Source organism: Plenodomus lingam (genome assembly GCF_022343315.1).
Source record: "Plenodomus lingam strain CAN1 chromosome Unknown contig_11, whole genome shotgun sequence".
In the NCBI taxonomy this organism is placed as follows: domain Eukaryota; kingdom Fungi; phylum Ascomycota; class Dothideomycetes; order Pleosporales; family Leptosphaeriaceae; genus Plenodomus; species Plenodomus lingam.
The window spans coordinates 1,734,160-1,758,498 of NW_027093929.1; the positions used below are offsets into that span (position 1 = coordinate 1,734,160).

The 24,339-nt window shown below is 53.4% G+C and overlaps 9 protein-coding genes across 9 annotated transcripts; 5 read left to right on the forward strand and 4 right to left on the reverse strand.

Moving 5' to 3' along the window:
• Window positions 1–625: 625 nt before the first annotated feature.
• Window positions 626–2,966, forward strand: IAQ61_000984 (uncharacterized protein; the record flags this gene model as incomplete). The annotated part of the gene is made up of 3 exons (XM_066094914.1): window positions 626–1,194; window positions 1,242–1,960; window positions 2,166–2,966. Exons 1-3 carry the CDS (start codon window positions 711–713, stop codon window positions 2,964–2,966), a joined length of 2,004 nt encoding a protein of 667 aa, XP_065955222.1. The 5' UTR covers window positions 626–710.
• A 1,196-nt stretch (window positions 2,967–4,162) lies between these two features.
• GSP1 (GTP-binding nuclear protein gsp1/Ran) lies at window positions 4,163–5,168 on the reverse strand (the record flags this gene model as incomplete). Its single annotated transcript, XM_003841264.1, has 5 exons — window positions 4,163–4,294; window positions 4,359–4,564; window positions 4,620–4,773; window positions 4,830–4,922; window positions 5,097–5,168. The coding sequence occupies 5 exons, from the start codon at window positions 5,166–5,168 to the stop codon at window positions 4,163–4,165; spliced, it is 657 nt and encodes a 218-aa protein (XP_003841312.1).
• Window positions 5,169–6,049: 881 nt separating this feature from the next.
• Window positions 6,050–7,370, reverse strand: IAQ61_000986 (uncharacterized protein; the record flags this gene model as incomplete). The annotated part of the gene is made up of 4 exons (XM_003841263.2): window positions 6,802–7,370; window positions 6,673–6,745; window positions 6,281–6,609; window positions 6,050–6,181 (listed from the first exon to the last, which is right to left on the reverse strand). Exons 1-4 carry the CDS (start codon window positions 6,958–6,960, stop codon window positions 6,050–6,052), a joined length of 693 nt encoding a protein of 230 aa, XP_003841311.2. The 5' UTR covers window positions 6,961–7,370.
• Window positions 7,371–7,376: 6 nt separating this feature from the next.
• On the reverse strand, window positions 7,377–7,727 carry IAQ61_000987 (uncharacterized protein; the record flags this gene model as incomplete). Its single annotated transcript, XM_066094915.1, has 1 exon — window positions 7,377–7,727. One exon carries the CDS (start codon window positions 7,725–7,727, stop codon window positions 7,377–7,379), a length of 351 nt encoding a protein of 116 aa, XP_065955223.1.
• Window positions 7,728–7,914: 187 nt separating this feature from the next.
• On the forward strand, window positions 7,915–11,336 carry IAQ61_000988 (uncharacterized protein; the record flags this gene model as incomplete). Its single annotated transcript, XM_066094916.1, has 6 exons — window positions 7,915–8,958; window positions 9,005–9,361; window positions 9,410–9,610; window positions 9,662–9,880; window positions 9,926–10,154; window positions 10,201–11,336. The coding sequence occupies 6 exons, from the start codon at window positions 7,915–7,917 to the stop codon at window positions 11,334–11,336; spliced, it is 3,186 nt and encodes a 1,061-aa protein (XP_065955224.1).
• A 571-nt stretch (window positions 11,337–11,907) lies between these two features.
• IAQ61_000989 (uncharacterized protein) lies at window positions 11,908–12,938 on the forward strand. The gene is made up of 3 exons (XM_003841261.2): window positions 11,908–12,363; window positions 12,464–12,587; window positions 12,649–12,938. Exons 1-3 carry the CDS (start codon window positions 12,200–12,202, stop codon window positions 12,703–12,705), a joined length of 345 nt encoding a protein of 114 aa, XP_003841309.1. The 5' UTR covers window positions 11,908–12,199; the 3' UTR covers window positions 12,706–12,938.
• Window positions 12,939–16,274: 3,336 nt separating this feature from the next.
• Window positions 16,275–17,746, forward strand: IAQ61_000990 (uncharacterized protein; the record flags this gene model as incomplete). Its single annotated transcript, XM_066094917.1, has 3 exons — window positions 16,275–16,350; window positions 16,402–16,599; window positions 16,653–17,746. 3 exons carry the CDS (start codon window positions 16,275–16,277, stop codon window positions 17,744–17,746), a joined length of 1,368 nt encoding a protein of 455 aa, XP_065955225.1.
• A 478-nt stretch (window positions 17,747–18,224) lies between these two features.
• IAQ61_000991 (uncharacterized protein) lies at window positions 18,225–20,423 on the forward strand. Its single transcript, XM_066094918.1, has 2 exons — window positions 18,225–18,397; window positions 18,475–20,423. Exons 1-2 carry the CDS (start codon window positions 18,355–18,357, stop codon window positions 20,409–20,411), a joined length of 1,980 nt encoding a protein of 659 aa, XP_065955226.1. The 5' UTR covers window positions 18,225–18,354; the 3' UTR covers window positions 20,412–20,423.
• A 131-nt stretch (window positions 20,424–20,554) lies between these two features.
• Window positions 20,555–24,169, reverse strand: IAQ61_000992 (uncharacterized protein). The gene is made up of 2 exons (XM_003841256.2): window positions 23,430–24,169; window positions 20,555–23,331 (listed from the first exon to the last, which is right to left on the reverse strand). The coding sequence occupies exons 1-2, from the start codon at window positions 23,565–23,567 to the stop codon at window positions 21,202–21,204; spliced, it is 2,268 nt and encodes a 755-aa protein (XP_003841304.2). The 5' UTR covers window positions 23,568–24,169; the 3' UTR covers window positions 20,555–21,201.
• Window positions 24,170–24,339: the final 170 nt, after the last annotated feature.

Consider the following 24,339-nt stretch of genomic DNA (forward strand, 5'->3'; position numbering starts at 1 on the left):
ATTATAGATATACTAACTCTTAATATTATATTACTCTATTTTTTAGTATAAAAGCTTAAAGTATAAGCTATACTTAAAGGTAGAATTAGCTTTAAAGTAGTTATAATTAAGCCTAGTAGCCTAATAGGAGATAAGATTAATATTATAGTAGTTAATAAAGCGCTATACCTAATTTTTACCTACTAGATTCCCTATTATTTTAGTTATAAAATTTTAAATAATAGTCTATATAGGGGGTAATCCTTGCCTATAAAGCTCTTTAATATACTCTATAAGCTTACTTTCTTATATAGTATTAAGTATTTAACTATTTAGTAGAGTAGTAGTACGCGCCTGCTAAATTTTCTAGTAGCGTCTAGATAAGGTTAACTGCAAGTAACTATACTTTTCTACTATTTCTAAGTATATAAAATCTTCTCTAAGAGTTAAGGATTTAATTGCTGCAAGCGCGTCGTTAATAGGTGCTATAGTTGTTAAGAAATTTAGTGTTGAAAATTTGGTGATTTTGGTGTTGGTGGGCGCTCGGTGGGGGTGGGCGCTCGGTGGTGGATCACGTTAAGCCCTGCACGTGATTCGCGCTTGTCTCGTCCATCAGCCCGTGGCCGTTGGACCACCTCAACGTCTTCACCAGATCCAATCCACAGAATCGCAAAGCCCAGACGACTGAGACTCGCGGAGTCGCCCTCTTATATGAGCTTTTAGGCCATAGGATGCCCTCGTCTGCCATGGTCCTCCCGGCCCAAACAATGCAGGGCACTACTTCCCTTTCGGCTGGCGTAGACTCCACATATTGGGCTCAACCACAGGACTTCTCATCCGACTCTGCGTCGCCTTTGTCGCCATCGCAGGCTCTTCATCTTTCACCAGCCACCAGCGCCACCACTCATGGGAGCCTTGGTGGGAGTATCAATGGCGGTACCCCACCGGCGCAAACCCCGCAATTTGACAGCGACAAGAGAGGGTCGCAGCATGGACAGAAGAACAGCCAAAAGCCGTCAAACGACAGTCAATCGAGAGCTTCTGTCGCTGTCGCATGTGTGCCTTGTCGAAGTAGACACCTCAAGTGTGACGGTGGCGTTCGTTGCTCGAGATGTAGGACTGATAATGTCGAATGTACTTACATCAAGTCACGGAGAGGCTGGAAGGGCAAGAGGAAGAACAAAGAAGATGCCAGTGCACCTTTGGCTGTCAATGGTGAGTTTTATCAGGACTTGAGAGGACAAGAATCTAATAAACCCAAGGTCACAGCTCGAATGAAGTCGCCATCAGCAACAGCCATCTGTCATCACCAGATTACTCATATAATGGCGACACTGGCGCCATAAATCAACTCAGTCCAACCAATGGGCTCAGTGTACGACCAGTTGCGCCTCCAGTTGCGCAGATGAACCTCAATGGGACCGCTCGCCTCAACCGCTTTGGTCACATGGGACCTGAGACGGCTGTTCAGGCGTTTTACCACTATTTTTACAATTCACATCCATTCTGCCTACCAGAACATAGATTGCTGGAAGTATTCCAGGACCGACAGGCACCACTACTCGAGTATGCTGTTCAATTCATCGGTTCCAGTTTCATTCCTTCTGTGCCTACAGAAATGTACAAGGAGGTTCTCGATCGCAATATCAACAGCGGAAACTATTCACGAGACGCCTGGTCGGTACAAGCCCTCTTGCTCTTCGCCATTGGACTACACGCACACAACGAGGTCCCACGAGCTGCCCAGATCTTCGCCATAGCGCAAAGTCTCTGCCTAGATATTGGCCTCCATCGTATAGAGTTTGCCCTCATGCACGGAGAGGGTGACCCACAATTGGAAGAATGCTGGCGAAGAACATGGTGGTCCATGTTCACTGCCAACGGCATGTTGACAGCTGTCAACCCAGGGGTGCAGTTCCGATTGAAAGATGTCGCAACTGATGTCGGGCTACCATGCGAGAATGAGCAGTACTTCTCAGGTGTAAGTCACACTTTTTGATCGCCAGCCTCTCTTGGCACCCTTGCCTTCCTTGTCAGTGGCCAGCATCTGGCATCGGCCCGTCCTGTATCGGCCCTCGCCATACCGGGATGTTGACTGCATCTGCCTCTGCAGGACACTGAGCTGTCGACAGGATGTCTCGTGTATTATAACAACTTTTCATCGCTTTCGCTAATCTACATGGCAGCAAATCCCATATCCCAATACCCTCCAAGACTACGACGACTCCGCCTTCCTTCCAACCCTCCCCGTCTTCAGCTCCTTCACCTACCTCATTGACGCCATACGCATTCTCGGCAAAGTTTTCGAGTGTGCACGTCTTGACTCGACCTTCGAATATCACGCCGTCGATGTGGTGGATGGCTACCTCTGTAATTGGCGGTTGCATCTTCCCCCTTGCAAACTCGATATTGTCGATAATAACGGCCACGTCGACGAAGTGTTATTCCAAGCACACATGGTAAACGCGGGCAGCACCATCATGCTACACCGACCACGCAGCAACCTCGGTTTTGGCAGAGTCGAAGGCGTAAACATCTGCGTACAGCCCGGCCAAGTCCTACTCCCCACCCAAACAAGGGAAATCCACACGGCCAAATGTCTCACTTCCGCTGAAAACATCTCCTCACTCATCCGTCTGCCTGGACAACTCCTCTACCATACCCCCTTCTTCACATGCGTCGTAGTCATGGCATCCGTGGTGCACCTCTCATATTGGTCCTTCCTTGTCCCCGATGGCCAAGACGACATTATCAAGCAATCTATCCGCCTCGACGTTGGAACACTCCAACAATACTCCAACACATGGCCCATTGCCAATGTGGTCCTGGGCCAAGTCCGAGGTGTAGCCCACACCCTGTTCAATAGCAAGAGAGCGATGAGTATCCATCTATGGAGTAACATTGACCAACACGACGTCATACGCAACGTCATTGACGAGGGGAGTCAAGTCCCACAGCAGCAATATGCGCAGTTAATCGCTCCGTGAGTTCTCTCCCTCCACATTCTCCCCACCTCCATATTCTCCTCGCTCTCACACACATCCACATGATGTCCACGGAACTCTGGCATCGAATCAATCACTAACATCAAATTCAGCATGTTGAAATCATAGTCCACACCACTCCCTCACTCTTGCCTCCTTGCCTCCGGTCTCAAGAACCGTTGTCTTCTTGCGCACACCCAAACCCCCTAGCCCCGATCTAAATATCCCTATATCCATATTTATACCCATCCTAAAACCTTGTCACTTTCTCTCCAGGGCGCCGGGCAGCGGGTGGAAATATATAAAAGGGGCGGGGGGGGGGGACGAGGACTTCAGACTCAATGTATCCCAGTCCTCTCGCTTACTTACCTTACTCTACCAGGGACACTCCCCTTCTTTTACTCCTGAAAAAAAAGAAATATCAGAACTGATATCGACACTTGCGTAGTCTCCCATTTATATCCCCATTTTATCATTTTTAATCCCAAGTCATTTTCCACCTGGTTGCGGGTTCACGGCGAGTCGGTGATGTTTGTCTGTATTTTCCAGTGTCGGTTTGGTTGGGTTGGGAAGGAAAAGAGATGCAGGATTGGTTGGTTGGTGGGGATTTGGGCGAGCTGGTGGGTTGTGTAAAGGCGTGTGGATGGCGTGGGGGTGTGTGATGTGATGAGCGGATTGGAATGATCTGAAATGGAGGGGAGGGGGGAAGAAGGGGGGGAATGCAAGTGTATTTTTCTTGCTTCTTTTTTTTATGGGCAGGAGAAAAATTTACTTCGTGTACAACTCTGCTATGTTGTGGAACTGTTGAGTATATGGGTTTGGGTGTTTTGTTGTGATGTCGATAACGCGCGAGACAGGATTCGTTTGTTCTTCATGCAGAAACCCAAGCACACAAGATTGAACAGTCTAAATCCTTGTTCATTTCAATCAATCAGTCAGTCAGAGAAAGAGGCAGAAACGGCCGGCTAGTCCAGCGCGTTCCCTCATCCCTGGTCTCGATGTTGCCCGAGTAAGAGAGAAAGACAGATCCTCCATCCGCACATGTCTAGGTCGATTTTCGCCAACAATGTCCCCACAGCATCGTGATATCGCTGTGCCCTTTGCTTGCCTTTGCTCCTCTCAAAATACCATGTCGTGTTCATATGCCCATTAACAACACCCTAGCTACGCAGGCTAGAGGCGAGCTATCGCGTCCTTATCTACAAGTCACCGTCGTCCTCGTCGGGCAGGGGCATCTCGGCGGCGTCCTGCATCTCCTTTGCGTACTGGGCAAGCACGGCCTGGTCGACCTGGACCTCTGGGGGTGCAAGGGCGGGGGCAGCGACGAATTCCTGGGGTTTCATGTTAGCCTTTGTGATGCGCTTCATTTGCTGATATCAGAGAGAGGGAGCGTACCAGAGTCTGGTTGCCGACGAGTTTTCGGGCAAGCCAGAGGAAAGGCTTCTCAAAGTTGTAGTTGGACTTGGCGGAGATGTCGTAGTACTGGAGGTTCTTCTTTCGGTGGAAGGTGATGGACTTGGCCTTGACTTTGCGCTCCTTGACATCGACCTTGTTGCCGGTAAGGACAATGGGGATGTTCTCGCAGACACGGACCAAGTCACCTGGTTGAGCTGTTAGTGGGTGTTCCCTATAGTGTGGGAGTCGCGCAAAACGTACGGTGCCAGTTGGGGACGTTCTTGTATGTGATACGCGAGGTGACGTCGAACATGATGATGCCGCACTGGCCGTTGATGTAGTATCCATCACGAAGACCACCAAACTTCTCCTGACCAGCGGTGTCCCAGACGTCGAACTGGATGGGGCCGAGGTTCTGTGGCGTGCGGTTAGTTTGGCACATGGCGCGAGGGCGGGCGAGGGATGACATACTGTGGTGAAGCCAAGAGGGTGAACTTCGACTCCGAGCGTCGCAATGTACTTCTTCTCGAACTCTCCGGTCAAATGGCGCTTGACGAAGGTGGTCTATGGGGGAGTGGCTGTCAGCTGTCTGTCATGATGTAGTGCGATTCATGATGGCGTATGCCCGCGCTTCGCTACCGCAGCGCGCAGTGCAGCACATCGCCGCACAGCGCGGCGCCCAGATGGACATTGAAGGCTGCAAATCGGCCAGAGGAAGGGTGAACGAGAGCTCCGTACCTTTCCCGTACCACCGTCACCGACAAGCACAAGCTTGAAGGTGGGGACGTTGCCTTGTGCGGCTTCAGCCATGATATTGACTTGTTCTGTTGTGGCGGGGGTTGGTTTGCGTGTTTATTGCGCAGGACTGGCGTGGGCAGAGAATTAGTTGGGGGGGGGCTGCAAGAGAGCAGAGCGGATGTTGGTGTTGACGTTGATGTTGGCGGCGGTGTAGGTGCAGATGTAGGTGTAGGCGTACCTTTGAGTAGTGAGTGGGGTTCGGTTGGTGGGCTGGACGGCCTTTTCAGAGGGGCAAGAAGAGGTTTTGTTGTGCAAGGTGAAGTGTTGGCCAGCGGTGTGGATCCCCCGCTTGGCACTGCCCTCTGCTTCCGCGCTTTGGGGCCCATCGATCGCAGCGCAGGCAGAGAAGGCAGCTCTTCAGGCAGCCACAAGCACGCACCTTGGGCATGCTTGGTCTTGGAGAAATCACCAGCAGCTTCATGTTGACAGCAATCATTGCTAGGGCCCAGAGAGTGCAGGGCAGGACAAGGGAAAAACAGCATACACGGGGTTTGATGGATGGATAGGGCAGAGTCAAAACTCGATTTCTTTAATGAGTAAGAAGGGAGGACGATGACGATGATGATGGTGATGATGATGATGATGATGCAATTAACACCGGGTATCATATGCTACCTATACTACTGTGTTATCTCATGCTGTACCGTGCTTGTTGACCCAACCCCCATACGCCACGCAGCAAGCCGTTGTCGACCTGTTCTTCTCCCAGCAGCCTCCTCGTGCCTCACTCGAAGATACTGTACATTACGTACTCTCTGATGCACTCAGTGTATTGTACTGTATCATGGCCCAGAAAGAAGGATGGCACGCTGCTGCAAATGATATCACCCTAGCTGCAGTTGACGAGAACTTGGAAAAGATTCTATGCACTTCTCAGCAAAACTGTGGCTTGATCACAGCGGCAGCAAATGGCAGCCCAGCAATCCCCTCCCGCCCCAATTGCGCCGTGGCGTGAGCTGCATCTGTACTGACTCTGCTGGGCTACCTGCGGCGTTGGGTCGCAACACCTGGACAGTGAGTGGGATCTGTGATTTGTCAGCACTCTTCTTCGACAGCGCTGCTGCTGCTGCTGCTGGGTGAAGGTTCCATGTCTGCCTGCCAGCGCAACTCTATCTGGTGCTCACCCCTTCGTTCTGCGACACAATTTCTGCGACACGGGACAGCCTCTCATGGTTTGTCCAATCTACCCAGCCAAACTTGGTGATTGTGTCTCCTACTTTCAGCCCCGCTGCCTCTGCTGGGCTGTCCGCCACGACACTGTTGACCTTTGCGAAGGGTGCTCCGAGCGCTGCGGGTGGTACGCTGAAGGCTTCGGCGCCCTGGTCAGCAGCTCCTCCATTCTGCGCTTGCTCTGCGATGCGCGCGTGGTGCTCGTGGAGGCCCTTCTCGATGCGCGACATGAGGTCCTTGTAGTCATTCTTGAGGCGGATGATGCGCGCGCGTGTCGTCCGTACTGTGTCGCGTCGTCAGTCAACAGTGGACGCTAACCAAAGCCAATGGGTCAATGGGCGCATACTCTGGGCGACATCAATGTCACTGCGAGGGAAGCCATCAAAGGTGGTCAAGCCCGTGTTCATGTGGACGCCGTGCTATGTCTGTTGTCAGCCCAGAACCCCAGTGTGCTGACAGCCATTGTAGCGCGCACAGAGTCCAAGACCTGCCCCAGCGCCTTCAGTTCTGCCTCTACTCTGTCCTTCTCTGCCATGAGCTCTTGCAGACTAAGCTGCTCTTTTGGGACGCCATTGGAGTAGCCCGATGACGTAGGGCCCGACGAGACTGTAGGCGCATGTATGTCGTCGTCCATTGTTGCAAATGGTCACGATCCACGATCGAGCCGCGTCCAGCCTCCTGGGCAACAGGTACTACAGTAAACGGCGGGGAGGCCAAATTGGCGGAGTGGAGAGGGCGAAGGTGGGGTACTGCAAGAGGAGAGTGAAGCTCGAGATGTGCGGCTCGAAGGCAACGGGTGCGGGGCAAATACCGCCAGCATGGTCGCCTTTTGTCTCAATCGCCCTCACAACGCACTCCTTCACCCGTTCGACTGACTGGTCATCCATCCTCCCGCGCAGCATGTTGCGAGCGACTATAGCACTCAAGCCAGGCCATTCCAACGCACGCCCCATCATGCCTCTCTCGTGCAATAGTGCAACCACATCATGTACCGCCGTCGGCTGTTCCCCAACCCCCCCCCCCCCCGCCCCTCCCAGACGCAACTTCCCCTCATGGTGATTTGCAGCTACCAAACAAAGTACCAAGGACAACAACACGCGGCGTACTATGTTCCCCGTCCACGGCCTGCATTCGCCCTCTCCCCTCGCTCTTATCGATTAAGCCATCCATGGTGCTCGAGGCTTTTGGATGTACATGTGCAATGACATGCTTCAACCCTTCTTCGCCTTCTTCACCTTGCTCTCCTTGCTCTCCTTCCTCCTCCTCCTCCTCCTCCTCCTCCTCCTCCTCCTCCTTCTTCTTCTCTTCCTCCTCCTTCTTCTCTTCCTCTTTTCCTCTTCCATGGCATGCCTGCATTCCATGCTGAAAACGGTCCCTCCTGCTCAACCCCCCAAACTGCATGCGCTTTCCTCTCTCAACGTGCATCACTTCCCATACGCAATCATGTTTCGTTGCAGTCTTTTGAGCTTTGCCACCATACTCGTCTTTCCTTAAGTCATCACCGTTGGATGCAGTAGTATTTATCTCATGCCGCTCCAAATCCCCACACTTGCCCAATCCTAGTGCCACTGGCACCTCCAGCTTCGCCATGGCATACGTGCTGTCGCTCCGCTCTCACAGTCCGCTCAAACGCTCCTTTAGCGACAATCCCTACCTCAACTCCTACTCGCCCTTGAAGGAACCTTCGCTACTAGGACCGTTAAGTGACATCACCACTCGCAATGTCTCTGCATGTTCGCTGTACTCCCTCGGAGCCAACAGAGCTGGTGACTGGCCACGCGGCAACGAGAACACACCACCTCTCACTTCCCAATCACTGCTCGACCTGGATCCCGAGAACAGCAGATTTTCCTTTGGCTTGAATCACACCAGCAGTGAGCCGCGCAAGCGTGCGTGTGGACCTGACCGACCACCGCCATCCTTCTCACGAGTGGCTGCCCCATCGAGCCCATACTCGAAAGTGGGCAAAGCTGTGCAGCATGTCGCTGAGCTGTCTTCGAGTACCGAATGCTCTCCAGAAGCCGGTGCTGTCAATGATAGTCAGCTTGAGGAGCCTGAGATGTTCAGCTTCTACGAGCCCAGTGAGTTTACATCACCAGAGGCTGCATCCTTGGACAACAGTGGTGTGAACCAGAGACAAGAGGAGCGGGTGACAGCAAATGTCCCTGTCACAGCTACTTCGCAGCCTTTCCGACGATGGATGAGTACATTGAGGAGGCGACACGCGCAAAGACGCAAGGAGCATAGGACCGAGGTCGGGCGTCTGTCTTTCGATGCAGTGGATCAGGACTTTGACATGGCTTCGTCGCGACTACTACCGGAGTCGGAGGGCAGGACATCGGAGTCCATGTCCTCGTCCATGGGCTGCGTGACTGCTATGAAGTCAGCCTCAATCACAATTGCAGGTACTAGTATAGCTCCACGATCTGAAATCGGTATTCAGGGGAAACGTATGGGAAATAGAAGCAGTCACTATTCGGAGCCTCGCAAGTCTGGCGAGAGTCATCGTGGTGCGCTGGGGCCAATCATTGACGAGAGTGCGTGGCTTCGTTCATTGCAACGCCGCAAAGTCATTGAAGAGCTAGTTGCTTCAGAAGAGAGCTACGTTGCGGACCTCAAGGTCCTGATCAATGTGCGTAGCTTGCGATTCACATGGCATTGCAATGCTGACTACCCAGGATTACTTCATGATTCTTACAGCCCTTCCTAATCTCTCGGGCCAAACGAGATCATCAATACAACAAAACATTTCTCAGATCCTTCAACTGCACGAAGACTTGCTTGCTGATCTTCACCGAGTCGTGCCACAAGCAGATTTCACCAGAAGCGCGCATCAAGAGAATTACCCAGTGACCAAGGCGAAACACATCCGCTTCCACAGCGCAGACATCATGCCAGGTCGTTTCGCCGAACACAAGGCAACTCGGAGGCTTCGGCACTCTCTTGAGATTGGCAGATCTCCAGACCGCAGGCCACGAGGCTTGGTGACTGACACCAAGACAGTGGACGATGTTGCGAAGATTTTCAATAAACATGTGGGTTACTTTTTGAACGAGGTCGTCATCACCGCTAAACAAACCAAGATGAAGCGGTTCTTCACGTACGAAGAGTATGGCGCGCATTGGACGACCATGTCTCAAGACCTCACCATGATGTGCAGGGGACTTCATGGCTGGCAAGACTATGAACGAGGCGTCGAGGCTTTACAGAATGTCGTAGCGTCCGAGAACAATCGCGACGCAGGAAGGAAAAAGGCACTTAGCTTTTCCGATTTGCTTATCAAGGTTTGTGACTGACACACATTTCATGAGAGCGATGCATTAACTTCAGCATAGCCAATACAACGCGTCTGCAAATATCCTCTGCTCTTTGAAGATCTCTGTCGCCAAACGCCAGTGTATGACGATCCGGAGGCACATGCTGAGCTTGAGAAGGCTTTGTTTCGTCTGCAAGAGACGATTCGTGAAGTCAACAAAGCCAAAGACGATCCGAGGACAAGGCGACTGATCGAGATCACCTGGCAACTACAGGATCGGCTCGCTTTCCAAGAACAGGTGAGTGGAGCGCCAATGCTCGTCTCTCCTACTGATAGCCTGTAGCAAATCTCGCGTGCACTGGTGTTTCGGCTGCTTGGCCATGTCCTTCTTTGTGGCGTCTTGCATGTTACTTATCAGGCGCCTGAACGCATCAAGGGACAGTACATGATTTGTGTTTTGTACAAGTCTTGTCTTGTCCTCGCAACGACGAATCGATTTCACTCTCCGTACACTGTTGTAGCATCCATCGGCCTCGCCAATGGCAGCATCGAAGAGTCAGACAATGGGAGGGGTAAGAACACAGCTGCGGCATTGGGATGCTGAACTAACGCCTACAGGTATACAATGTCACACTGCACCTCACACTTGGAAATTTGTGTTTGAGCATGGTCACCGCCTACACGAGATCATGCTGAGTGGGTGTTCTGTACTGGAAGAAGAGGTTTGGAAGAAACAGCTCCGCGAGCGTATCGTCTACGAGACTCACGACTTTGTCGAAGGCCAATCAACTATGCAAGACATGTTCACATCGTTATCACTGGACATCAAGTCGCTTGGACCAGTTTTTGGGCATGCGAATAGCATAGTCCGTCGAATGTCTGTCCACCGGGCAGCGACTTTGGGAGCAAAGTCACATACCAGTCAAGTGATTATCAAGAACACTCAGGCGCAGAAGTTACCGGATGTACCCCCAACATTTTCCCCGGGCATGATCACACGGTCACAATCGCACATGTCCTCGAATTTTGTTCCAACCCTGGCTCCGCGTAGAGCTGAGCGTATTCGTCTCGAAAATGCACTGGAAGATGTGTGGACCAAGGAGGCCTTGCCATTCCCGGGTATGTCGAATCGAAGAGTTGAGAATCAGATCCGAGCTTCAGCCAATTCAGTCATGAGGAAGCTCAGCATGGCGAGTATTGCGAGCAACTTCTCACGACGCTCCCCGAGCTTTTCCAGTGTCAGCAACGCTCGGTCCGAGGACTCTTATAGAAGCAGAGTCCAGAAGAAGTCGCAGGCGAATCTTCGACCACACTCTGCGGCAGAGAGACAACCAGCCCCAGCAGTTGTTGACTTCCACACCGCACCGGCTGCTTTCTTGCCCACAGACTTTGAGCTCCAGGATGTAAGGCCTGCAAGTCGGCGTCGCCGTCTAGCAAATCGCGCTGTAGGTGTAGAGCGGTCGAGCGAGAAAGCTTCTGCAAGCAAGCCGAAGAAGGTACGTCGATTATCGGGACACATCATCAGCCTGCCAAGATCTGAATCGAGTGCTTGCGTTCCGGAAAGGACGATATCCCAAGGATCAGACTCAACCGTTCTATATCAGCCAGAGTCTCTGGTCGACTTTGCATGGCCCAAAGATGTTGAGAAGGAGAGGAGGAAGGAGGACCAACGTAGGGAGTCCAAGTCTGCGCCCACGAGTGTGTCGCAGAAGTTTCTGAAAAGCAAAAGCAAAATCTTTAAGTTTTGGACCTAATGGCCTCAGCATACCGTTACGATCGAGTACAGGCGTTCAAGTTTGAGAGAAATGGCTTTGGTCACGTTTTATTTTGGATCATGGAGGATTTTCACGAAGTCACGAATCACGCTTTATTGATGCGACCAACAGCAAGTACTGCGAGCACACATAGCGATCTGTTACATCGACACACTTTGAATACAAGGACTGAAATGATTCGCAAAACATGATGCCGATCAGGAAAGCCATGAGAATTACTGCAAGGCACCCGCAAAGCCAGATTGAACTTTGGAGAGGAACGGTATGACGTCATAGGATGCGGTCTTGTGTGATGGGCACGCGATCTCACGCTGAGATGGTATATGCACGTTGCAAGCAAGCGTAATATTTGGATAGTAGCAATCAAGGCTTCATAATTGTACTTCAAGCCTGCAAGTAGCCATGTCATGCATTTCTTCGTTGCTGGCGTTGTTGAACAATTTTGTGCGATGCTGGACGCAAACCACCATGCTGTCCCAGGTCAACACAGGATATCGCGGCGACACAGCCGACAACGGCAACGCTAGAGCCTCAAAGAAAGGCCCAGAGCCGCATTGCAGCCTCGATGCTCCTACTTGTCCAAACAAAGTGAGGGAAATGGGTCCAGCCCAGCTTGCAGTCGTGGCCCTCTCCACACTGGAGTGATCTTGGCAAATGACGTAGTTGTCATAGCTCACGAGCTCTATTAAGCCCCTCACCCTCTAGAGCTTTCCCCTCCAGACACAGAAACACAGTTCCATACACGATACACAGCCCTTTTGTATCCTAGGATCTCGCTACGCTAAACTCTCATACACATATACCCATTACCAGATACACACGCACCCACAGCAACCCACAAGATGGCTCGCGGTAACGCCCAACAAACCCAGGTCTTCTACAAGGGCAGCAGCGGCGACCAGTTCACAGTCTTTATTGACAGCGAGGAGGAACTCAAGAAGTGGAAGGCAGACTCGAGTATCCCACTTACGAGCGTAGTTGCTGGCTGGAAGATTCTGGTACCTGAGTAAGTACTGGCTTACCCCGCTGTGATCTCAAGCAGAGTGTACAAAGAAGACAACGGCTGGGTGCTGCCAAAGACATGACTCTAACCATATGATTCCTAGGCACGGCAAGCAGGGCATCCTAAACACGGCCAGCAAGCAACAACTGGAGAATGAATTCGGCACTTCAAACGAGGATGAGATCATCAAGAAGATCCTCACCTCTGGCTCTGTGCAGTCGAGCGAGGTATGTTGTATCCTTGTGATGCCTTTATATCACTGCTTCATACTGATCATTCTTGTTCTAGAACTCCGAGCGCATTGGCATCACCAACGACTCCAAGGGCCCCATGATCGGCCACTAGGCGTTTCGCTTTTCCATTCGACAGCGATGACTTTTATAACGAACATGATGAGGAGGATAGTGCCGGGCCTGAAAGATGGGTTGGCTGGTTTGTGTGCCTTTTGCTGGAATGCGAGGCCACCCTTCTGCACATGAGTTTATATAAGAGGGATTTATCCTTTGAATGAAAGAAGAAATCTCCATGATGAAAGCTTCCAAGCACGCTGCATTGTGCAAAGTGAGATGTGAACTCGGTAAAAGATTGATTATGCTATAACCTACCTTTTCATTCATGTGTGATGAATGTGTCCATTGCCTATGCTTACAAAGACAAGTGCCGCATCCAACACAGTTTCTCATTTACGCTCTTGTGTTATACTCGCCATCATCCCCATCCCCTCCACAGACACACCACCGCGGGAACCAGAAACCCCTCGATCCACATGTTGGCTTGGAAGGCGGGGGACGCGGCTGCCCATTTCAGCGCGTTTGTTGGCCGGCGTTTAATGTTGGACCAATAAGCCATGCAAGTACCATTCCCCCTTCAACCCCTCGTTCCCCCCGAAACCCAGCAATTCCAGCGTGATGTGTTTTGAATCTTGGTTTCTTCTTTGCTTGGCTTTGTTATGCGGTGTTTAATCCCAATTTTCAACCCATACACATGTACCGACACACACCCACACCTAGAGAGAGAGAGAGAGAGAGAGAGAGAGAGAGACAGATGGCTAAGCACAGACAAACACGCACAGTGCACACACCCATGTATTCCCAAAGGATAGCTAGTACGCCGCCAAGACAGTGTAGCATGGGACGAGGCAGGGCGGATGATGAGACAGGCACTGTACTGTACTGTAACAGGAAAACGGTGAAAATGGGGGGTTTTGCCGGGGTCAGGGAGGGGGGAAGTGGGGATGAGGGAAGTCGTGGGTGGGAGATTGACGTTGTGGCGTGGCTTTTTCTTTTGATGCAACATGTGCATGTGGCTTATGCATGTTTTGTGCTGTTTTACTAGTAGTGTGAACAGTTGTGCTGGATGGTTTCTTTGGGGGTTGGTGTATAGTTGTGTCTAGTGTATAGTTGTGTCTAGTGTATAGTTGTGTCTAGTGTATAGTTGTGTCCAGTGTATAGTTGTGTCTAGTGTATAGTTGTGTCTAGTGTCTAGTGTCTAGTGTCTAGTGTCTAGTGTCTAGTGTCTAGTGTCTAGTGTTTAGCGTCTCGTGTATGATTCCAAGTCCCTGGTTCCTAATTCCTAATCCCCAATCCCCAAGCCCCAACACCGTACACTGCAAACTCCACACCACGGCCTGCATTTCACTGGCCTTTCTGACAAAAGATGCTACAGCACGAGCGGGGATTGCAGGGTGGGTCGGGTATTATACCGTACCTGAGTTGAGGCAGTACAGGTACTGTGGACGTGTGCATGCAGAGTAGGCTGGTTACATCTTTCCAACGCAGCGCACGCAGACAAGAAGCGTGGGGCGCCGGGACTCCGGAAACCCCAATTGTTTTCATCTGGGTAGGCGGATGTACACTACACAGTGTACAATATGTGCATTATGTGGAGAAGGAGGGCCCAGGGACAGGTCATCGGGTAGCCTACCGTATAGGAGAGTTCATACAACTGTGTACATGGGGTTGTTTCTTCTTCTTCTTCTTCTCCACAGTGCCCCTGGAATAGGTACAGGTACTTGTACCTTGTGTTCGGTGGTATGTAGGGTGTGGGGGGGCCGAGATTGGATTAGTCAGATGGAGAGGGTGGGGGTTGGAGTGTTGCGTGGGTGGGGTGGGTACAGGACTGTGGGCGGCGCGGGTTTGAGAGTATGTAGACTGGACTGGGTACACAGGTGATGTGGTGAAGCAATAAGTGTGCAACCGGCTTAGCATACCTGTACAACATGAAATCGAAACGAATCTGTTGAAGAACGGGCGAGCGAGAACATGACATGGGAAGATTTTTTTTGAATTTCGACGGGCAAAAGCACGAGCACGATCTGATCAAGTGTTCAAAAATAGAAACAAGGCGATGATCCCTCCCCTCGGCCCAGCAAAACGGTGTCTAGCGCAGGGTGTGGTCAAGCTTATCGCCGCGAGCATGGAAGCAACGGTTGCAGGCAGAGAAGACGGGCCGAAAGGGGAAGAAGAAAGGTTCTTGTTTTGACTCTGGGGTTTCTATTTTGCTCTGCGGCGTGTGAGACTTGACAGTGTGGTTCGTTGCATGACTAGAGTTGCTTCCCTCCGTATTATTTCGTAGGTACTGAAGCTCGCGCTACATTCGCCTCTCGCCTCTCGCCTCTCGCTCGCCCGCTAGTGTGCAGCCAGTGACTTGAGAGTACGAGCGATGATTTCTATTTCCCCTTGGCTTTTGTTGTTGGTTTGTTGGGTGCGCTGGCAAGGGAGCAGAGAATGGGAAGCCGCGGAGCTTTGGATGGTTGACATGGCGTATTCTCCCCCAAGCGATCTCGTTACGATTGGATAGATGTTGGTTAGAGTACAATTAACAGGTTGGTGGTATCGCACATGGGTAAAACGCTTTTTGCCATTCGCATGTTGAATGGGCGATGCGTGCGCAGAAAGCAGGTTTGCCATGGTCGGTCCTGTCTGTCTCGCAGTGTCGCATTGCCGTCCTGTCTTGAATCATGATGATGATGATGATGGATGGAGTCGGATGTTTTCTTCTTGGGTAGTTTTGAAATCTTTTGCATCATGACCATGACGGGCAGCGAAGAAGAGGAAGAAGGGGGCAAAGCGTAATTTCTCTTTCCCAGATTCCACATTCCAACAACCTACACTTGACAAGCTTGACAGCTGCTTCGGCGCTGCATCCGCGAGTGCGAGGGGAAGGGGGGGGGGGAGGATGGGGATCGACGGGCAGTGCGACAGTGTTGGAGTCTCCGGCTAGCCCGTTTCAGTGGCAATACGGATGCTAGCGCAGGGACAAGAGGTGAAGAATGACCTCACCGTGACCGTGCTTTCCCTACTTCGGCAAAACCAAAGGCTGGCAACAAACCTCGCACGGCTACACGGGGCTTCCGAGAAGGCCCAATTGTCCTTTGTAGCCTCGTCGAGAAGATGGGGGTGTGTGTGTGTGTGTGTGGGTAGGAGGGGGTGAGGGGAGAGAAGGAGGACGAGGAAGAGAAGTGATGGTGATGGTGATGGGGATGGTGATGGTGGAGATGGATGATGGTGCACCCAACGGTCGCACGCTATGGGTGTGCACGCACGCTATAGGAAAGACGCCGCTGTGATCATCTCGCAGTAATGTAATTCATGCTAGACGACTAGTCCAGTTTGCTTACAGGCTCGCTCTCTCTCTCTCTCTCTCTCTCTTGTCTTTTTTCTCTTTTTCTCTTTTTGGTGTCCCCAGCCCTGTCATCATTCTGGCTTGATCGAGAGAGTTTGCTTTCTCGTCCTGCGTCACCCAAGTGTACTTTTCCCTCTCTCCCCTTTGCTGCTGCTTTCCCTTCACCTTGCCCGCTTGGATCCACCCCAGCCACAGGGCTCACCTTCTTTGATCGCAGGCTTCGATCGAGGCCCTTGCCTCGCCACCTCTTCTTGGACAGACTGAGCTACCTGATCCTTCTGTCGCCCGACATGCCTCCTAGATCCATATGGCTGCGCGCTGCTGCCATTGCTGCTGTTGCGGCACAGGCGGCCGGCCAACAATGCTGTATGTCGCACATACATGTTGTCGCACTCCTCAAAGTACTGACTGTCGCAGATTACCCTAATCGAAGCAGGGCGCCAGACACAGAGAAGCCATGCTCTACAGCAGAGGGTTCGGCCTGTTGTCCTGACAACTGGGAGTGTCTCGACAATGGTCTTTGCCACTATCCTCCTACCAAGCTGTATGGACGATACAGTTGCACGGACCAGGACTGGGAGTCGCCGGGATGTGCCTCGAACATGTGCACCTACTGTAGGTTATATCGTGATACCACTACCTCTCACCATGTCGGCTAACGGGTACAGCTGGCCTTGCTGGCGGTGCTGAATCCATAACACAGTGCTCCAACCACGACGATCAGTGGTGCTGTAATGCCGACGCCCAAAATGTGAATTGCTGTCAAGAGAGTCCTTCACCACGCCCGTTCTTTTCACTTGCAGAAGGTACCGCATATGCAACCATAGGCGCTCGTCAAGCTTCGACGGCACCCAACCTAGCCACCATCTCTGGCCTAGCAACCTCGGGCCCAGGCGGGAACGGAGGCTCTCCCATGTCACCGACAGCAACCTCAGTCAGCCCGGCGACATCAGCAGGCTCCCGCCAACCATCTGTGACCCCGGATGCAGTTTCGGTTTCCCCGCCTGTGCCCTTCACTTCGGTCGCAACCAGCATATCTTCGGGCTCCGCCGGTGTGGCTACCATAGTGGTCACCAGCATCATAACGCCAACCCCAACTGCCAACACGGGACCAGCCACCGATGTCCCTTCCTCATCAGACGGCGGAAACAGCAACCTGGGAGTGATTGTCGGTTGCGCCGTCGGCATTCCTCTTGTCCTTGCCCTCGCAGGTCTCTTCTTCTGGGTCTGGCGCAAACGTCGCAACCAAAAAGCCCACCCGTACCAGGAGACTCCCGAACTCACCGGCGACAGTCCTACTTCGCCCAACTTTGGAGGTGGTGCCGCAGCGAAACCAGGCCAGAAGCAGGTATTCCGACAATCACGACTGGGTACTGCAGAAATCGACGGCAACCCTTTGGGCGCAGGAAGGACCATATCCACAATCAACGGTCATGCAGAACTTCCGGCGGGACAGGGCTTCCAGCCTGGCCACGGTACTCCCTTTGCGCCCGACACGGTTGGGTTGGGAGGAGGCAGCGCGGAGCGCGAGACCTGGACCAATGGTCCTCCGCAGTACTCGCCAGCACACGGTCAGGCAGCATTCGCCAACACGCATGCCAATGCAATTGAGTTGGCAGACACAAGCGTCTTGCGATCGGTGGATGAGAAGAATGAGGAGGCGCCACAGTCGTATCAACCGTACAGGCCGTCGGACCCGGCCACAGAGCTGCCTTCGATCAAAACACCGCTAGAGGACCTGGAGAAGCAAGTTCGGACATAGACTACTTAATTTTCTAGCACCGCCCACGCCGACCGAAAGCCAAGGTACATAATGACATCTATATTCAGTTGATGTTCTGAGAGCATGAGAGGATTTTCGCAAGTCGAAATGTACATGGATGTGTATACTTTGACCCCATTTGTCCGTCACAACCAGGAGAAGGCGAGATACCATTTTCGTTGTATATCATTCCCTTTTTGGTGGAATTGAAGCCTTGAAGCCTATTAATGGAATTTTTTTTAAGATGTGCCGTTTGCCGTTATGCTGATAGGGCGGGCTATCGAATGTGGACGAAGTGTGAAGAATGATCCAAGGTTACCATGTCAAGAAAGGGCAGGACTTGGAGAAAAGCGCAGCCCGGCCTTTGCCCTTGCAGCGTCATTCCCAAAGCAGTATAGTGAAGGTGCGGGGGCGCATGTGTCGGCGAGTCATGTCCCGCTCCCTTCAGACATGTCGTCAACCCTTGCCCTCGGCCTCAGGACAAGTCAAAAGATAAGCCACGTCGCATCCAACATTGCTCTCCATCCACATGGCATAGCCCGATCGTTTTGCTTCTTGTTACTGTACTCTGATACGACCACTCATGTACGCATATTCCCTCGTTCAAGATGGACCAGCTCCCTGATGAGCTCCTCCTTCACATCATCACATGTATGTCCTCCCTTCCCATCACCACCACCGACATGATCAGAACGCCCCTCTAACCGCCCCCTTTCCCCTGCCTACAGTTCTTGAACCCAGCGCGCTATCCAACCTCGCACTCGTATCAACAAACTTTCACCGCCTCTCGCGCGACTCTACCCTCTGGAAATCTCTCTGCTTCTCCCACTCTGCAACAGAGCAGCGTCGCCGCCGTCTGGCCTCCTCGCCGCATGCGACTGCGGCAATTGATCCACGCATTTTAGAACTGTTACGCTCCGCGACGCTGGCGAGTAGGCACAATGGTAGCACGGATAATAGCAGTGCGTCGGGCCCTGCGCTGCAAGAGGAGGTGAACAAGCAGAAGAGGGAGAGGGTGTTGCTGGCGAATTGGGATCCGAGTTATACTAGCGAGAAGGTGGATTGGTATAAAGAGTTTGTGGATCGTCATGCCGATGTCAAGGTCCGGTGGTTTCAGGACGCGGGGGGGATTGCCGAGGAAGAGGGCAGTAGTGGAGGTGCTGTGCGGAGGGAAGCGACTGGGGTGGGCGTCTTATTCGATCAGGAGGGGCAGGCGGAGAAAGTGGTTGCGCCGATGGAGGATGGGAGGATCAAGATTTGGGATGTAAGAGCGAGGAGTGAAACGCAGGGTCGCTGCTTGGACAGCAGTGAGATTGGGCTGTTGTCGGGCAAGGGCTCGGATCTGGATATGAATACGAGACTGGAGCAGAGTCAGACTATCATGACGGATACCGGGGCAGTCGAGTGTGTCAGTCTTGACAGCGTCACTAAGAAGGGGTTCTTCGCAGTGCAGAACATGTTGAACGAGGTCGACCTCAACACTCTGCAAATTGTCTCGAGAACGCCCTTTCCGTTCCCCATCACAGCGCTGTCAGAAGCCCAGCACAGTACCCCTCTGACCGTGGGAACGAACTGGACACTCCATCTGCACGACTCCCGCAAGCCGCCTATCGTCCCCTCGGCCATCCGTTGCGAACTCATCGGCGGCGCAACAGACCTATCCTTCTCGCGCCTCGCCACCGGCGACTTTGGCGGCCACGTCTCGCTCTCCCAGCCCGGCGCGCTCTCCATCTTGCACCTGCCCAGCTCTCGCGCCTGGGACAACAACGGCGACATCTGGGTCGCCGGCCGCTTCACCTCGATGCTCAACTTTGACCGCCGCTACTTCCCCCGTCTCCGCGGCACCATTCACTCGGGCGCCCGGCTCTCCTGCATCACCGCCTTACCCTACCCGTTTCTGCCCCCGGCCCTGCGTCTCAACCGCCCGTACGCCTCACCGGCGCGCCTCCGCCAAGCCAAGGAAATCCAGGGCCACACGCTCATCGCAGCCGGCGAGTACAAGGGCAAAGGCTCCCTCGAACTCTACAGCCTCTCCAGCGAACCCAACGCGGGCATCAACTCGAGCGAGGCGCGCACCACCGCCGCCGCCGCCAACGCCGGCTCCCTCTTCTACCAGAACCGCCAGTCGGCGAGCCGGTCGAAACTGCTGGCCGTGGCCAGCCATGGCACCAGACTGGTCTTTGCCGACGCCGACGGCGTGCTCAAATGGGTCGAGCGCGACGCCGTGACACCCGTGCGCAGCTTCAACATCAACCAACTCAACGCCCAGGGCGACTTGGACATTGTCCCCGAACCCCGCGATCCAGCCCCTGCCAACGAACGCCTGCTTATCCACCCGCACACCGCACACCCAACCACCCACGACGACATTGTGCAGAAAATTGTGCCCACGTGGCGGAACATCACCACCACCACCGGCGCCGCCGCCGCCGCTGCCCCGTCAACCGACCAAGAGAATCTCGTACTCTGGACCGGCGACGGCAAGCTCGGCCTCCTGGGCTTTGGCGCCCCGCCGTTTGACGCTGACGTCTGGGTCGATGCTGTCGAGCGGCTCGGTGGGGATTGGGAGCGCGAGAGGCGGTATAGTGGGGAGATGAGGAGGGCGTTGGAGCAGCAGGCTAGGGAGTTGAGGTGGTTGAGGGGATATGGGCTTGGTGGTGGGTAGAAGAGGAGGTGGATTGGTGGATTGGGAGGTGAGGAGGTGGGAGCGGGTGGGAGCGGGTGGAAGAGCAGATGGTAGAAGACTGTCGTGTAGATGCATGTATCTTCAAACAGAACAAGAACAAGAAATAAAGATAACTATCAACGTACTAGACTATCTACCTACTCGCCTGCCTGCCTGCCTGCCTGCCTGCCTCCCTACCTCCCTACCTCCCTACACACAAATAATCCCAACGTAGTGTTTTTTCATCATCATCATCATCATCATCATCATCATCATCATCATCATCAGAAGAAGAAGAAGAAGAAGAAGAAGAAAATAAAAACATGAGAAGCAACACAATGTTCAAGTGTACACATTCAAATACACACATGCACCACACTCCCCCCCCCCAAAATCAACAAGAAAGCAAAAGAAAACCAGCGTAGACATGGACAGCTCTACAGCTGAAGTCTTGATAATATACGATGGGCGAGAGAGATTCAATCTCATCTGCAAGTCTCAAGTCTCAAGTCTCATTCTCAAATCTCAATCTCAAATCTCATTCTCACTCCAAAGTCTATCCACTAATCCTCAAAATCCACCCCCAAGGGGATCCAATCACAAAGGAAAAAAAAAAGATAAAAAAAAAAGACTTCATTCAGAGTCCATGTCCAGTGTGGTCCAATCCAGCCCCCAAAACCCCAGTAACCTAAGAAAAAAAAAGAAAAAAAAACTCCAGTATCCATGAATATGCAATCTTCACCCGTCCCCCAAAACATTCAATCAACCACCCCCCATCCACATCACCGCGTCACCGCGTCATCTCCTCCGCCAGCGCCTCCCCAAGCGCATCAGCATCATAATCCTGCACGACGATATTGGTCGGAGTCTCAGGAATGTCAAAGTAGCCCCACATGGGCCCCGACTGATTCACGCCCGAAGCGCGAAGCTTCAGCCGATCCGCCTTCTTCTTCGCCGCATCCGCCGTCGTCGCCGTGGTGTTGGTCGTGGTGGCCGTGCTCTGTGTTGACTGCGTCTCCTGAGACTGGATACTAGCAGGACGGGAAGATTCAGCGGGAGTGGGAGCGGGAGCGGGCGTGGCGCCCCATTTGCCAAACACCCAGCCTCCCACTTTTCTGCCGAGGCCGGTGTTGCTTGAGGTCGGGCTTGGGCCGTCGCTTTTTCGCGGCCCGCGTTTCTGCGTCGCGGTGCTTGAGTTGAGTAGGGTGCGGCTGAGAGTGCTGCTGTCGAAGTTGTTGCGTGACAGGGTGCCGTGCGCGGTGGCAGTCCATGGAGTGAGTTCAGGCCCCACGGATCCTGCGTTGCCAGGCGATGGAAGGCGAGAGGAGTAGAAGAGCTGCGATGGTCTCGACTGTAAGGTGTGGATATCCATGCCGGATACTGATATAAGAGATTCGTGAGAAGCGTGGCGGCGCAACGTGGGTCTCATGGGCGTCATTGCGGGGACGAATTCATTCGCCTCCATCTCAGGAGAAGTCATTGTCGAGGCTTCTGGCGTGAGGTGAGGGGAATCCTCATTCTCTTCTGGTATCGCCGCTTGAGGTTGCGATGGTGGCGAGGAGGAAAGCGCAAGGTAGTCATTAGACAGAGAATTGGCGGGACTAACGGCCGAAACAATAGCTGTAGCAGGACTGCTCTTGAACACCATGGCTATTGGCGTACTACTGCTGCGAATTGTTGCTACACCAGGCGGCTTCAAACTGCGTGAAGATCTTCGTCGGTGTTTCGATGTGAGATCGCGATCCGAGCTGATATCAGATCTGGTAGGTCCAAACATAGGAGAATGCATGTCGATGGAGTCAGGCGGACTAGTGGGCCGTGATGAGTCGTATGCAGCGTCACTAAAAACTCGGTCATACATGGAGCCACGGTGCGAATCTGATGTGGGTGAGCCGCAGAACGAGCCAGGCGTCAGAGTCGAAGCCTGCGACCAGCGATGTGAGTTGGGCACGGTGACCGCGGTAGAGTTGAGGATAGCAGCGGTAGAGGAACGATCGAGTGGTGGAGGCGGGTCAAAGTGGGTAGGTCCGAGGGAAAATCGCTTCTTCTTCGGTCTTCGCGGTGCTGTTGGCTTGGGTAGGTTCTTGGTGATCTTGGGTCCGTGGTAGTGGTGATGGATGTGCACCTCCTGATTCATAATCGCCTCTCCTTCCAGACCCAGTTCCTTCTGCAGTGACGGTGCAGACTGGTCCTCTTGAGGTGATGGAGATACAGGCTGATGGATTTTGAGTTGGTCACGCAGTCGCTCGACTTCCTCGTTCGAATTGGTGAGCATTTCCCGAAGTTCCAATATGCCATGTTGCAGGTTCGCGTTGTCCAGTAGAATGTCCTTTACAAAGTGCGAGACGACATTGGTGCCGCCGGGCTTGTCCTGCCCTGCCTTTGCCTTGAGTCTGTTTGCTGCCGAACTGAGCTCGCCCTCGACTACCATTCGTCGCTCCATGCGGGCCACGACTTCAACATGCCGCTTGCGCTCTTCGCGTGACTCCTTTTCGATGCGGTCGATTTGGTCTTGCAGACTTCCAATGGTTCGCTCGGCAGTCTTCCATCTTTGGATGGCCGTGCGTTCTTCAATGCATTTGGCATCCAGGCTGTTCTGTAGCTGCGACTGCGAGAGCTCGAGATCCAGTAGCTGTTGTTCCAGTTGGTTGGTGCGGGCGGCCAGAGCCGTCAGGCGCTCGACTTCCTCTTCAGTGGAGCGTAGGGTGTCGCTGAGGGCCTTGATGTGGGCGTCCGAGTTGGTGACGGCTTCGTTGAGGTTTTCGAGGCGGTCGAGCAGGTCGCGGTTCGCCTTGATGGTCTCGGCATTCTTGGCCTCGAGCTCGAGTTTCTCGCGCTCGAGGGTTGCAATGGTGGAGAGCATCTCCTTGCGCTCGCGTTCCGAGTCGGCGACATAGGCCTCATGGCGGACTAGAAGAGCCTGCAGGGCAAAGGTCAGCGGCATGGCTCGCAGATGAGGGTAATTTGTGAGCGGCGTAGCAGCCAGGCGTGGGCAGCCGTCATGGCCGGGGCACATACTTGGCCCAGCTGTGCAGCTTTGGACACGTCCCGCTCCAGGCCTTCGAGGAGTCTGCCATTATGAGCCAGAAAGACGCAGTCGGGGCTGCCACAGCAACATCGCGGCCCAGGAATGTGCAGCGTGTTGGTGGTCGACATGTGTGCTCCCTGAGCAAGGGCGGCGCCTAATCAGCAAGACAGGGCCGGAGAATCGGCGCCCGTTCCGTCCGCGACTGTAGTGGCGGCGGCGTGGGTCGAGATGGAGAAGCGGTGCGAGAGAGGGGCGGTGCTGCTGCTGCTGTTCCTGCTAATGGCAGTGCGCATGCCTGCCTCCCAGGCGAGATGAACGAAGCGCGACGACGACTAGATAGAGTAAGAGTAGAGTGTGTATGTGCGGTATGGCGACCAGTATTGTCGTTGTGTTGGGGTAGCACAGCAGCGGGTAAAGCAGGGGGGGGGGGTGTTGGGGTGTTGGAGGGGGAAACAAGCGTCCTATGGGAATTTGGATGGAGGATGCATGTACGGTACGGTACGTGAGTGACAAGACAGGTTGAAATAAGAACTTGGGGGCTGAGCTGGAGAGATGGGAGTCAGAAGAGGAGATGGAAGAAAAGGCTCCCGCTGCCGCCAGCCGCGGGTCCACAGTTCGTCTTGTGTCTTGTCTTTGTCTGCCGTCCAAGCTGTGCTGTGTTGTGCGCTGACTGACGGTGAGGACGGTGAGGGTGAGGCTTTGATGGGACGACCCCCCGCTAGCTGCAGGTGGGTTGCAGTCCAAGTGTGTGTGTCCATGTGTTGGGCGGTGGGAACTCTGCCAGCTGGTCGGCCTTCCCCGCTACCAGCCTCCCCTCTCTCTCTCTCTCTCTCTCTCTCTCACAGACACACTCTATCTCCTGTCTCTTGCTCGCCTCATTTGCTGCTCGCCCACTTGGCT

What these genes read in the sequence shown, in the direction of transcription:
- IAQ61_000991 (XM_066094918.1), top strand. Translation starts at nt 18,355, where the DNA reads ATGGACCAGCTCCCTGATGAGCTCCTCCTTCACATCATCACAT. An exon ending in CCTCCTTCACATCATCACAT is followed by an intron (nt 18,398 to 18,474) that starts GTATGTCCTCCC and finishes CCCTGCCTACAG; the next exon opens with TTCTTGAACCCAGCGCGCTA.
- IAQ61_000989 (XM_003841261.2), top strand. Translation starts at nt 12,200, where the DNA reads ATGGCTCGCGGTAACGCCCAACAAACCCAGGTCTTCTACAAGGGCAGC. An exon ending in TGGAAGATTCTGGTACCTGA is followed by an intron (nt 12,364 to 12,463) that starts GTAAGTACTGGC and finishes TATGATTCCTAG; the next exon opens with GCACGGCAAGCAGGGCATCC. An exon ending in GCTCTGTGCAGTCGAGCGAG is followed by an intron (nt 12,588 to 12,648) that starts GTATGTTGTATC and finishes TTCTTGTTCTAG; the next exon opens with AACTCCGAGCGCATTGGCAT.
- IAQ61_000992 (XM_003841256.2), bottom strand. Translation starts at nt 23,567, where the DNA reads ATGTCGACCACCAACACGCTGCACATTCCTGGGCCGCGATGTTGCTGT. An exon ending in AAGCTGCACAGCTGGGCCAA is followed by an intron (nt 23,332 to 23,429) that starts GTATGTGCCCCG and finishes TTTGCCCTGCAG; the next exon opens with GCTCTTCTAGTCCGCCATGA.